This window comes from Cotesia typhae, unplaced genomic scaffold (genome assembly GCF_013202065.1).
Source record: "Cotesia typhae breed Kobodo isofemale line unplaced genomic scaffold, CoteBio_Ctyphae contig_119, whole genome shotgun sequence".
Taxonomy (NCBI): domain Eukaryota; kingdom Metazoa; phylum Arthropoda; class Insecta; order Hymenoptera; family Braconidae; genus Cotesia; species Cotesia typhae.
Window position 1 is genome coordinate 3,500,387 of NW_027423712.1, and position 14,476 is coordinate 3,514,862.

The 14,476-nt window shown below is 30.9% G+C and overlaps 2 protein-coding genes across 5 annotated transcripts in view; both read left to right on the forward strand.

Annotated features, from left to right (window-relative positions):
* Rho-5 (rhomboid-5) overlaps nucleotides 1-14,476 on the forward strand; it is a 44,625-nt gene that overhangs the window by 10,865 nt on the left and 19,284 nt on the right. For 2 of the 3 annotated variants that reach the window (XM_074249611.1, XM_074249607.1), the window contains exon 2: nucleotides 4,547-7,303. In XM_074249611.1, the coding sequence (XP_074105712.1) occupies nucleotides 4,578-7,303 (2,726 nt within the window). In that variant the 5' untranslated portion in view covers nucleotides 4,547-4,577. Of the gene's footprint in view, nucleotides 1-3,463; nucleotides 7,304-14,476 lie in introns of those variants that run through there. The other variant, XM_074249619.1, reaches the window with a different exon arrangement.
* LOC141531708 (uncharacterized) lies at nucleotides 7,929-10,093 on the forward strand. Of its 2 annotated transcripts, none has more exons than XM_074249658.1 (2): nucleotides 7,929-8,380; nucleotides 8,525-10,093. In XM_074249658.1, exons 1-2 carry the CDS (start codon nucleotides 8,023-8,025, stop codon nucleotides 8,734-8,736), a joined length of 570 nt encoding a protein of 189 aa, XP_074105759.1. In that variant the 5' UTR covers nucleotides 7,929-8,022; the 3' UTR covers nucleotides 8,737-10,093. The 2 variants fall into 2 exon arrangements, with proteins under 2 accessions (XP_074105759.1, XP_074105749.1); XM_074249648.1 differs by having other exon boundaries at nucleotides 7,951-8,392; nucleotides 8,525-10,044.

Consider the following 14,476-nt stretch of genomic DNA (forward strand, 5'->3'; position numbering starts at 1 on the left):
TGGGATTAATAATTATATAAATGAGACCTATATTCATACTTTTTTTATTATTTTTATTATTTTTACAAAGAATTTTTTTTTTACATGAAAAACTATGTAAATTCTACCTATTTTGTCTGATAGTAGACTATTAACCAGAAAAATACTTCAAAGCTAGCTATACAAGCATAGAATAATAACATTCGATGCTTGTTAAGATCGACCATCTTCCCCCGCCGTCCATCTTACGGCTTAAAATAAATTTTATACTTACTAAATTATGGAGTTCGGAGTTAAAAACTTATGAGATATACATACACACACGCGTGCGAGGACACGTGAACACTGACATCCAATAAATGTTCAAATTTCGATTATTTCTCTATAATTTCCCAATTTTTAAAAGTTATTGATTTTCATAACGAGAAGATAAAATAAACAGGTTTACTGACATACTTGAATAATAGTTTGTACTATAAAATAGACTCACAGCGTTATGCAGAAAAGATTCAGGGGTATACTGAGAGTATAGTCAGTCGTGCATTGCATAGCATTCAATATTTATGTATAGGAGTACAGTATACCTGAGTCTTTATATTTTCGAAATACCCCATGTAGGAACTGCCAGAGTTGAATGACGGGGCCTTACCTGGCCCAGTACTGGGCAACCAAGCTTGGCGCACCGATATTGGCCCATTCTTGAAAAAGTGACTCTTAAAAATTTATTTTTTTATCATTTTTTATCAAATGGCTTAGGCCAGACTTGAAAATTAACTATGGCCCACACAGTAAAAAATTTTTCGTCATTGTGTAGAGTGTTAAAATTTGTGTGTAGAATTTAACATTCTCATGTGTTAATTTAATGATTTAACTCACTAGAATGTTAAATTCTACACACTAGAGTGTAATATTCTACACACAAATTATAACACTTTACACAATGACGAAAAATTTTTTACTATGCAGTCCTGGTAACTAGGCATGGCTCGGACTTGAAAATTAACTGTGGCCCAATCCCGGTAACTGGGCTTGGGTTAATGTTATCATTCCAGACTTAAACCAAAACTGGGCCAAGCCTCGTCCAGAGTTCTGCATAGTTGGGCCTTCCATTCTTTCCTACATGGGACTGCACTTAAATTTATCTTTTTTGGATATATTATCTTAAAAAAAAAAAAAAAAACAATAAAATTTTAGGAAATATAAAAGTGTGCGTCTCATAACGCTTATTTAAATTTTAAGATAAAAATAATTTGCATTGTCGATTTTAAAAGTAAACCGGAATAAAGAAATATTTATTTTCGATGCATAATAATATAAACGAAGAAATAAACAAATTGTTAACAAAATATGTTCATTTTTAAATCATTGTTATAAGAATAAGTAAATAATAAATTTTTCTTCTATTTTCAAAGTTGAAAATATCGTGGCATCTTCTCAGATGTGAAAAATAAAGCGCAAGCTATGACTCAGATGACGTTTAACACTCATGTGTCGCTTACGCTTAAAGCTTATATAAATACTCATACATAGATATGCATATACAAAGGACCAGATAATGTTTTTTATTTAATTACATTTAAATGACTAAATTAGTGAGATATCATCAATCCGAAAATACTGTGGCTATAATTCTAAAGCCAATAAAAAAATGATCTTGGTACGTGAAGTTTTCCGGACGTTACCGTAATAGATAACCAAATCCAGATAAGCAGACTTTCGGACGTTCATGAAAAAAATTTATTTTATCAATTTTTGCTTTTATTAGACAAAATGAATAAAAATATTAAATGAGTTAATAATTAAATTTCAATTTAATTTTAATTTTAGAAATTTTCTTGGCTTTGAGAAGTTGAGAGTATAGCTCTATGTAACTGAAACACATCGCATTGTATGAATCGTGCACAAAAAATCCTGGAAAAAGATAACTTTTTGTTCTTGTATGGACAAAAATAGGTGAAAATCTAAATAACTATACTTTATTTTTAATAAATTAATAAGATATATTGATTGAGACATGTTGAATAATTAATTCAATTAATTTTATCTTATGAATAGTATAATTTCAGTAATTTGTATTGTGCTTAATAGAAGCTCAAATTGAAATTATATTTTGAGAAATTTTCTCAGCAAAAAATATTATCCAATTGATAGTTTTGTTTTATTCATCACTATTGACAATAGTTACCGACTTTTCTTTTAATTCAATGCAAATATAAAACATCTCAACATTAGTGACAAAGAATTTATCGGAATTCCAAATTTTCAACCAGTTTCAGAAAGTAACATTGAGAACAACAGTGACAATAATTGTAAGCCATAACGGAGCATAAAAAAAATTTTTTTGAAATTTAAAAAAGATAGTAATTATGGAAATCCTATGACCGGACTAAGCACAAAAGTTGTTAAAAAGATAATACTCTAATTTTGGAAAAAATCAAAATATGTACTCACTTTGAAAAAATTTTTTCAAGTTCAAAACATACAAGATACATTTGTAAACACTGAAAGTTTTCTTAAAACGACATCAAAAACAAAGATAAAAAAAGTTCTTATTGTTTCATCATTAAAGTCATGAGCAAAAAACCGAAAGAGCAATTTTTTTTTAAATTCGATATCTTTTCAACGAATAGTCAAAGAAATCTCAAAATTATCCAGAACGGCTTTTTGGGTAGATACTTAAAAATATTAAAAAATTAAGAAAATCAAAGATGAAAACTCTTCAATGCGTGCGATTGGGCGTGGAATGCCTCGTACATATGCGTTCTTTATAATTTTTCTGATTTGTTTTTGTAACAGCTATTAAAAATGGAATTTTCTTCTTTCTGCTTTATTGTATTGTAATCGTCAGTAATGCGATTTATTTTTATCTCAAATATTAAATTAGCGTTTAAAGGCGTGAAGTTTTTGACTTTCCAAACTTTTTTATAATATTCAAATTTAATAAGCCGTAGCACATGTCCCAAGTGAAAGACGAATATTGAGGACCAGTCTAAACAAAGTATATAACCCACTTCTACTTTATTTTATAAGTTTGATAACTTCGTAGATATGTCCCACACTATTTAAATGTTACTATACTACTACTGTGGGTAACAAAATGAACACTTTGGGATCCATTTTTTATAGTTAATTTTTAACTTCCCGTTAAGAAAATTGAAAATTTTCAAAAGTTGGAGAGTTTTTTTGGAATAACTTTTAAATGGTTTTACCGATCAATTCCAAAAACTAATCAGTTTTTAAGCTTGAAAAAAAACCACATCGATCATCACCAGTTAGGTCAAAATCGGTTGATTCGTTCGTGAGTTATCGTTGTCAAAAGAAACCCGAAAAAAGTGTTTTTTCAGAATTACTCTAAAATTCTTAGTTCGATTAATATAAACTTAAAAATTCTTTGTTCGATTAATTTAACTTTAAAGATTCGTCATGAAGCTTAAAAAAACTACGTCAAATGTCGTCAACCGCGTGAAAATCGATGCATTCATTCAAAAGTCATTGCGATTTGAAAATTCAAAAAATAGTGTTTTCTTAAACTTCGATCAAACTTTTGAACTCGGAGAGCTCAAAACGACACGAAAATTATACTTTTGAGCTCGACGAGTCCAAAAACGTAATAAGTGCAATTTTAAGCGTTTCATATGGAATTAGCGAAAAGTTGTAGGGATGGCCTTTAGGGTCAACCGCTTTCTTAATTTTTTTTAAAATACAATTTAAACTTGAAAACTGACTATAAAAAGCTATCGAGCTAAAAATAACTTTTATCTTAACTATACAAAAAAAGCAAGATGATACTGGCTCCTATTCCAGATTATACTCAGTTAAATCTAAGGTAAAAAAAAATTTCAGATATAGATAGACTCAGTATCATCTTGTTTTTTTCTGTGTACGTAATTTTCTATCAAAAAATAAAAAATTACCAATGTCGACAGTCATACCCAATAATGATAATTTATCGAAGATATACGAAAGGTGATCATAATGCACTAGGGCATTAATTAGTACGGCAAATAATCCGGCAAATTTATGCGTCTGACAGCCGTCACGTATTCAGGTATTTGGTACAGGAGTGATGAGTCTGAACACTATACCGTTGGGAGACATTATTTATTACAGTCGTATGTCACATAATAAGCATCGAAAGGGTCTCCAGAGAATTCATTTTGTCCATAAGAATGGTTCTATTCTGAATATAATAGGTTCACATTGTTTGTGGGTAATTTTTAATTTAAAAAGTAATTTTTTAAAATTCTTAACTGTCTCTTGTTAATAGTTTTATTTCCGGTTTTTAAAGTGACGAAATTTCAATATTGTATAAATAGATTTATTTTCAAGAGTCTGTAAATAAAAGAAAGTTTTCAAGATAATCTACACGAATAGTTTTTTCAAGTTTTTAATCGAAAATTATTTGCTGACTAGTCCTCATTCGTAGCTGCCTTTAAGTTTTATGAACTTGATAAATGAAAATTCGAAAAATGATCATGAATTAATTATGAAATGAATTAACAAATTAATAAAATTTACGACGTTATATTTTACAAATCAATAATTATTTCCATTTGGTATTTTATAGATGTCCTGACAGCGGGCCGCGGGCCACCAGGATGCCGACAGACGATGACTATGGCCGAAGAGAACGTCTTCTGTTGCATCAGAATCCAGCCTCTCAGTTCGGAGTGTCATCAGTATCATCAGTGTCGGGAGGTAATCCCACAATTTTGGGATCACAAATTGTGTCGAATACCTGTAATAATAATAGCATTAATAACGATTTGTCAAGCTATCAAAAGCAATCAGAGTCAAAAGCACCATCATCCAGCGGTACTTCTCCAGAACGCTTCCAGAAGGTATGCGAGAGCTACTCAGGAAGCAACGAGAAGACTCAGTCAAGCGTGTCAAATAACTATGGAGTTCAAAGCACAATGGACAAGTATGAAAAACAGAGTGATAAACTACAATCACAGCAAATCGATGACACAACTTTGTATGGTGAACAATCTCGCTCAATATCGTCTTGCTGCGAGCGATTCAGTAAATCTCAAAATTCCGAAAAATTTAACCAAATTTCCATATGTTCGGGGGGAAATCAGAATCTTCATCAATACTCAAGACAGCAACAGTCCGTATCGCAAAGTAGTATCAATCAACTTACTCGATACTCTGAGGCCAACTCTGTTATCTCCGATCAACGATTGGGATTGCAATCAAACGATCGCTTTCAACGTATGGATCGTTTTCAGAGTGACAGTACTTCGGCATCATCACCAAAAACATCGACAGTTGGAGAATATGCAAACTCAGGGATTCTTGTTTTGTCCACTGGTAAGCCGTTCTCACCAGAAACATTTCCTTCGCCACCATCTCCAGCACCCGCGAATGACCGGTTCGTACCACCCCCTCCACTTTCTCCGAGTCCAAGTGATAAGTATGCCTCGACTCACAGCTTGGCTAGTTATCCTTTTGGTGAACGGATTTTACAATCTGGATCTCCAAGCACTCGAGATAGATACGGAACTGCACCAGCATCACCAATACTTAAAAATAGATTCGCATCTGCTGAAAAATTGTTGGCAGCAAACAGTGCAACCAGTACCAATGCAACTCACGATGCCAAAGATCAACAGCAACGATATACATCTTCCACTGAGCGTCTCTTGGTTAATGGGTCTCCAGTACTGTGTGGTCTTCAGCGTGACTCCGTTAATCTTTTTTCAGTATCAACTGCTAGTAATGAATCCAATAGATATCCACTGTCTCCAGAACGATTGGTCACATCTTCGCCGATGCATGCACCCGTGCCAGAAAGGTTCGCCAGCAAAACTAAAGATCGATTCATCTCTGAATCTCCAAACCATGAGCGTTATCAACGACAAGAAACATTGGGTATTTATCATGACAGATTTTCTACAATTGCAAATTGTGAGAGGTATCTCTCTAGTACTCAAAATTCAGAAAATTTACACCACCGTTATTCATCGACGGAAAGAGCTTCGGCTAACTCATCTACAACAGATGCACTCCAACCACGTTGTTTTCCTTCAACTGAACAATATCCGAAGTATTCGGAACGAAGTGATCGATGTACCAGCTCAACCTCACCTGCCCCAACAGAGTACTCCTGTAGATATTCAACCTTTCAAGATACAGCTGGACAATCTAGATATTCAGCAGATCGTTTCAATGATCTTACACTACAGCGCTACAGCCAATCACGATCCAATGATAGATTTAATGATCGTTATCTTTCTAACTTGTCTCCGACTCATGATGGAAGAATTACTTCAGAATCTAATCGGTATGCTAGCACTTCTTCGACTGAAAGACTTCTCGTTTCTTCGTCACCATCATCATCTGAAAATAGTCGGTATCAAAACTTGTATGCGAGTTCAGGACAAACATCAAACGATCGCTTTATCCAACAATCACCACCATTGGACAACAATGGTACAATCCGTAGCTACCAAAATCAAGTATCGACAAAAAGTGATAAGTTTATTCAAGTTTCAAAATCGATATCTAGTTACGATCGTTATCAGCTTACAAGCTCGGATCAATATGAACACTCAAATCAAGAGCGAATTTACGGATTCGATAAGTATTCCAACTCGACAGCCGGAAACGATCGATATCAAGGAAGTGAACAACGTTATCATGGAAATTCAGAAAGTTTTTCTCCTGCTCGCGTAGTTGGAGACAAGTACTTATCGTTGCCAAAGCCAAAGGATAATTATCCAACAGGCAGAATAATTTCATCTTGTTCATCAGTAATTAATGGTAATGAAGCTAGGGGATTTGGTAATCCTTCAGGTGTTAGTAGTTATGTGCCACCAAATGCCCATACTCCTGTTGAGAGGTATGTTCCTCAACCACCTCCAGAGGTTCTTTTTCCTGAGAGATACGTTGATAGATACGTATCATCCACGGCGCATACCCCGACGTATGTGCCGACTACAGATCCAGGTGACCCCTACATGAGGCGAGATCTGGGATTTCATCATCATTACCGACTACCACCACCTGGTTATCCATATCATCAATCTCATTTTCGCTTTCGTGGTTTTGCGTATGCATCACCTGGTAGAATAGGAGGAAGTCCTGGATCAAGTAGCTCAAGTAGCTCTACATCAGTTCAAAGAGATTTCTCTACTTCACCTTCATTAAGACCGAAAGTTCGTGCATCCGCAATAGAATTTACTTCTACTATTAGACCGAGTCAATCATGCTGTGGGGATAGTGTGGGTGGACAAAGAAATTGTTGTCAAGTTAGAAGATCTTTGCCTCCTGGTGCTTTGTCTTCTATACCTTCTAATCAGTCCACACACTCTTCTTGGTAAGTTATTGTAATTGTTTTTTAGACGTTATTTTATGACATTACCTTTTAAATAGTTAAAACCTATAAATAAATAAGAAATATAATATTTTTTGCTCGACGGGCAGAAAGCGTCAACTTTCGGCCCGCTGCGCTAAACGAAGTTGCCGCTTCCTGCCTTCGTCGAGCAAAAAAATATCATACACTTCTCGGCTTCGCCTCGGCCAACAATTACATGTGATCTGAGACATTTCTTACTTTACTTCCCTAGGTGTGTAATATACTATAATTATGTTTTACATATTATTAAAGTTACTACAATATTATATAAATTTAAAATATTCGAAAAAATCGATTCAAAAAATGAAACTCGGAATTATTTAAAGAACAAAACAGAGTTTTTTTGAGATAACAAAATAAAGTCAACATTGGTCAACTTAAGGTAGTACCTCCGCGACTTTACAGTCAAAATGTTTTGGATTAGTACTATACTTAAACACATTAGCTGTACTATGACTGTGTTCCATATTTTTTTAACGTGACTGTACTTTTTTCACTACTACATCCCCTATACGTATACACACATACTATGAAATTCAATTCTGCATGGAACTGTGGCAACGTCGCGTTATTATTATTCTTATTTATGCTATACCTATAATACCACTCAATTTATGTACAGTTCATATGCGCAGTAAATGTAAGCAACCGGCTATTGTTATTGAAATAAACAAATAATTATGGGTGATCGAATGCGTTATAAAGGAAGATTTATTAAAAAAAAAGTATTGGATAAAAAAATTAAAATAAAAAATGGTTTACAAGAAAAAAGAAAAGGCAATGATTTGTCAACAAATAATAAACCTAACCTATCCGAAGGCTTTCGTGTGGTGGATTTAAAATTGTTAGCCGAAAAATTAAAATGTGTAAAATGTTTTGAAGTACTTTGTCTTGATAATATTGTACACGAACAAAATTTAGGGCTGAATTCAATCTTAAAAGTAAAGTGTACTAAATGTGACATAATAACAATAGTTCGAACGAGTAAAACTCATCGTACGGGTGATAATAAATCCAATCACTCAGACATTAATACAGGTATAGTTCTTGGTAAGTTAAATAAATATTAATATTTAATTAATATAAATTTTAAAAAATTGATAATTTAAATTTACTTAAAAACAATAATAGTTAAATTTCTATGTGAAAGCTCAAATACAAAAATAAATATATTTATTACAGGTGCTGTACACGCTGGCTATGGCTGCACTGGATTAAACAAAATATTGGCATGTGCCAATATTCCAACAATATCGCCACAATTATTTAAAAGATATGAAAGAGAAGTTGGTCCTGCAATCGAAGAAGCTGCTAAGGAGAGTTGTAAAAGAGCTGCCAAGGAAGAGCAACAACTTGTCAATGAAAATATAGACAAGTTGTGTGAATTATTGTAAGTTTAATTGAAATTGATAGAGCTACGGAGTAACAATTTTTTTTTGTTTATAATTTTTTATTGATCGTATCAGGATGATTTGAATTGATTTATTGTCATCAACGAAACAGAGTTTTTAGAAGTCTATAATTTTTTTGAGTTGTAGATGATTTTTTTAAATTGAATATAATTTTTTTGAATTATATATAATTTTTTTGAATTGTAAATAACTATTTTGAATTATGCAGAATTTTTTCGAATTGTATATCATTTTTGGACGTAATTGTTGTCTCGACTTTCATAATAATTTTTATGCTTACTTGTCTAGATTGTAAATATTTTATAAAATAATTTTTGTTCTCATACATTCCATATAACAGTGATTTAAAATTCTCCGTCAAACTTTGTATTATTTATTATTTTATTGATGAATACAGAGCAGCATTAATTATTGATTTTTATTTTAATCTAATATTTAAATCAATAAATGCAGATGAAATTTAAAATTGAAACTTTACATCCCTGATTTCTTATTATCCCATTTTAATCTCCCTTTCCTCTTCCTAGGCCTCAAAAGATCGTCGAAGAAATTTACCCTCACCATGCCAAATTAAAATCGTCAATAGTTGATTTAGATGAAAACAACAATACCACGTATGATTCAGCTGTCGGAGAAGTTGTTAATATTATTGTATCTTATGACATGGGATGGAGTAAAAGAGGAAATGGAAAGAGCTACGATAGTCTCAATGGTTATGGTACTATTATAGGTTTTTTGAGTGGCAAAATTCTCGATTATGCTGATAAAATAAGAAAATGCAAATTTTGTGACTTGGGCAGGAAAAAAGAAGATCATGATTGCCGGAAAAACTTCGTCGGTAGTGCCAAAGCGATGGAAGCATCTGCAGGAGCAGATTTGGTAAACAACAGCACAGTTCTTAAAGAAACTAACCTTGAAGCACGAGTACTAATTGGCGATGAAGATAGCTGCACTATCGCAGCCGTTCGTCGAGGGAACCCTAAAAAAATTTTTAAACTTGCTGATCAAAATCATTTGAAAAAAAATTTTAGCCAGGATTTATGGAAATTGTCGAATTTTAAAGAAATAAAAAAAAATAGTATTGATCATATAAAAAAATGTTTTAGTTATGCATTGGCTCAAAATGTAGGTGATAGCAAAAATTTAGCAAAAGCTATACGTAATATACCCAATCATTTGTACGATAATCACGAGAATTGTGGATCTTGGTGTTGTCGCAGAAGTGGCTCTGGGGAACAAACAATTTTGCTTACAAACCTAACTTTATTTGATCAACTATCAGCTGTATGTGAGAAGTACGCTGCTAGTGCAAATAAATTTTCAATTCCTGCTTCGAGCCAAGCTAATGAATCGTTCAATAATATAATGGCTCATAAATCGCCTAAAAACATTTGCTATAGCAAAAGCGAATCATCAAGTTATCGTCTCGCTAGTTCTGTGTGTACCAAAAATGATGGCGATTCCTGTGTCGTTGAAATTAGAAAAAACTAAAGTTGTCACCAGGGTTACACACTTCGCTTTATGCAGAGCAATCAGATAATAAGCGAAAGAAACGTGCAATAGATGCAAAGCTGCCGGTTGCCAAGAAACGTCGTGTACTTGTAACTCAAGAACGTGAGAAATTAAGGAAGAAGAATGAAAATTCCGAAGGCGTTCAATATAAATCTAACTGCGGTCTGTCGCAAGACGGTGAAGATTTTGAAGCCTTTGACGAATCACAAATTAAAGGTCCAGATATTAAAATGTCACCAGAGACATGCAATTTAGTTTTTTTTGATCTAGAAACCTCCGGCTTCCGTAAAAGTGACGAAATTCTTCAAATTGCAGCATCTTGTAACGGGCGAAAATTTAGTGTCTATATTAATCCTACAAAAATCATTGATGATAAAGCTTCCGCGCATACTGGATTAAAAATATTAACGGCGATTTATACTTTCACACTAAAAAAGTAGAATCATTGCCGCTAAAAAAAGCTCTCCAGAGTTTTTTAATGTTTTTAAAAATGTCACCTAAGCCATGTTTACTTGTTGCACATAATGTTACGTTTGACAAATCGCATTTACTGCGTTCTATTTTGAAATGTTCGATGGTATCTACCTTCAGTAAAATCGCAAGATTTTCTGATAGTTTGCCTTTATTCAAGAAAAATTTTACTTCTAAAAAGATTTCGGGGGAATATAAACTGTCAGAATTAGCTAAAAATCATTTGAATGTTAACTCTGACGATAAATTCCATGAAGCTTTATACGATGTTGAGATTCTAGAGAAACTAGTTTCGTTGACGGACAACAAACATTTATTCGAAAGCTCAAAATCTTACAGAGAGTGTTTGATTCATCTTAAAAATTAAAGAAAACTGCTTCTGGCATGGACTGTTTATCTCCACTAAAAGGAGTTCTATCTGGTCATATATTAAGGAAAATGGCGTCTCAAGCCATAAAATACCAAGATTTAATTAATAAATATGAGAATGGTGGAACAAACGAATTAATAAAATTTTGTAAAGAACCAGGAAGTGATAATAAACCTAATATTACCAAAGATAAACGGGTTTTAGATAAGCTATGTTCATTTTTTACAAAAAAAATGTGATATATATTATAATAAATATATGTGTTTTTATGAAATTAAGAAAAAGTTTATGATTATAAAATATTGCAATAATTAAAAATTTATTGTCATAAGAATTTGGTTTTAAAATACTTTGTCATGTTGTATCGCTGGATATATTTTATGTATTAAATTTTATAATTAATATTAAATAAAAGAATAACGCTATAAAATTTATTTTTTCATGTAAATATTCATCAATTATTGTTATTAAACAAAAGTTGAAAATGGATCTCCTTTAAAATATATTTTATTGATTTGAAAATTCGCGCCGTTTCTCTTTGCTCCGACATTTTACTTGTAACAACGTTGCCACATAGTTTCCATGCCACTAGTCACCGTATCCCCTCTACTGAAAATAATCGCTAAATCGAGTTATTTATTTTAATTTTTTATCGAAACTATGTGGTAAATAATTCCTATTTTTTTTTATATTATCAAAATACAGTATTCTAAGTAATATTAGTTTTTCATAGTGATGGTGAAAGTAATTCATTGATAAATTAAATTAAATTGGTCATTTTCCCACGCTTTCCCTATGCTACGTATACTAATTATGTCATTTTTAATTGCAAATATCTCAGGTTTAGTGTGGTAAATCATCTTCAAATTTTAACAGCATATGTATTATACATTCAATTGCTTATATTCTGAGTTTCAAAAAATTCTTGAAAAATTGCATTCATAACCGCACTACCTTAAAAAAAAAAGATTCTTAAAAAATTGAAAAATTTCGTTGATCTCAACATCTGAAAAAATTTTTTTATGCCAGAAAATATATTAAAAAAACATAAAAATTTTGAAAAAAAAAAGGATCGATAGGTTAATTTTTTAAAAAGCTATGACTATTTAAGAAAAAAAAGCTTTTTTTTCAGAAAATTCACAACTTTTGTAGGTTGAGTGAAAAAATTTGAAAATAATAAATGTTCGGTCAAACCGAAAGAAGTTGGGTTTATAAATGGTTAATTTGAAATAGAATACCTTACACTTGAAAAAATACTCAATTTTCGATAGTCAGATTTGAAACAAAAATCTACCAAATTTTAAATAACATAAAATATTTGTGTCGAAACAGTTTTTTCTCATCACTTTTCATAAATAGTTGTAAGTTATATAGAATAAAAATTTTCTCAATTCTTGGTAGCAGCCCACGATAAGGGGAACATCTATTGTAACATTTTTATTGAGGATGGTAATTACAGATAACGTTCGGAATTTCATTATAAATGCAAACTAAAATCGTTGATAAGTCTCTTGCGACTAGCCGATAATACTAATAAGTTCTTCATGCAAATCAGAAACATATACTTAATTTCAACAAAAATTATATGACGTACATATTTATGGATAGCAAATATATGGATCATTCCATGTTAATTCAACAACGTTTTTTGGTGACGCCCTTCAATTTTTTTTTTTTTCTTTTTATAAACTGAGGAGCTGATTTTCCAAAAGGGTATTTTTTCATATTTTAAAAGAGCAGTTTTTTAAACTTTTAAATCTCAATTACTTGGAAAATTATAAAGATTTCTAAATGAGAATTGAATTGTAGCTTTATAACCGATAGCACTTCATAACTAAATTCAAAAAGTTCAGTAAAAGTATTTATAATTAGAGATAACCAGTTTTTTGTTTCAATTAATCAAAAATGAAAAGATGCCCCTTTGAAACTCAACTCCTCAACTATTATAGATGCAAAACGAAGTATCCATGTAAATTCTTAGCTTTCTATCTTGACACCTACCGAATTGGTCGATTTTGAAAGGATATTTATAAAATGCTCATAACTTCATAATAGTTACGATATTCGAACTTTGTTAGAGGTCTTTTTTGTTGTTTTATAAATAATACTGAAGTTAGAAGTCAGCTGTTAATTAAAAAAATTTTTTCAATAAATCAATTACAATAAAAAAATGCTTCTAAAAATTTTCACTTGTAATTTTTATTAATTTTTACGTGTGAAACTTTTTAATTCAATTTTTTTTATAATAATTTAACTGCTATAAAATTCTGAAAAAATTTTTAATGTCTGTCAACTTCAGTGTCATGTTTTAAACGTATTTGTTAAAAAAAATTTTTTCATTATATAATTTTATTATAAAACGATAAATTATACAAAAAAAATTTTTTTTATTAATTTCCCTTGTTATTTTATTAGTTGTAAAATAATGGCTGTATTTAATTTAGTTGAAATTATTAAGGCCAAGGTTATTTTCAACAATTCTCTTTTAATGAATGTCTATCAGTATCATAAGTAACGTGATAGAAATCTCTGCAAATTACATCCAATTACTATGCTATGAGTAATTCTTTGTCTACTTCATCCATGTGAAAGTATATTAGTAGGTTAAATTTAATTTAACTCTGTGACAGATAAATTTCCGATAACATGACGGTAAAATACATGTGAATGTAAAACCAGTAAGATTACTGTGTGAGACAGTAATGATGACTTTACTAATACATGAGTTAAGTGCAAAATAACCTAAACTCTATTCTTAATAACAATTTCGAAAACAATTGACAATTAGTTGAAACTTGTGATTTTTGACATGAAATATTTTCTAAAATATTCGCGATAATCATTTCTTAACATAAATGTGTGATTGTTATGAGTATTCATAGAAATCTGTACCAGATTATAAACAATAGAATTTGTTTTTCTGATAATTGTTGGTGCTACGAGTATTTGAATTACAATAGTTAATCGGTTATTGTAAATCAAAATTATCATTTTTATTGATTTGAAGTATTCAATGTTTGATTAGTTTTTTAAATTTAAATATTATTTACAACTTAGAACATATCTAATTAATATTTAGTAAACATGTTTATAATAAATTTTTAGTGTGTAATATGGAAAATTACACTTAATTTACAAATATTTAAACAACAAAAAAGAAAAAAATATATTTTTAATGTAAAGTGGTACTGAAGTGAAAAAAATGTAAGTCACATCAGATACTTATAAAAATTTGGTTAACCATATAAGTATAAATATTTATTTGTAATTATCATTTTAATATAGTGTGAATATCAAAAAATTGCTATTAAAAAAATGTTATTTTTTAAATTATTCTATTTTTTACAAATTTTAAGAAATAAAAATGTG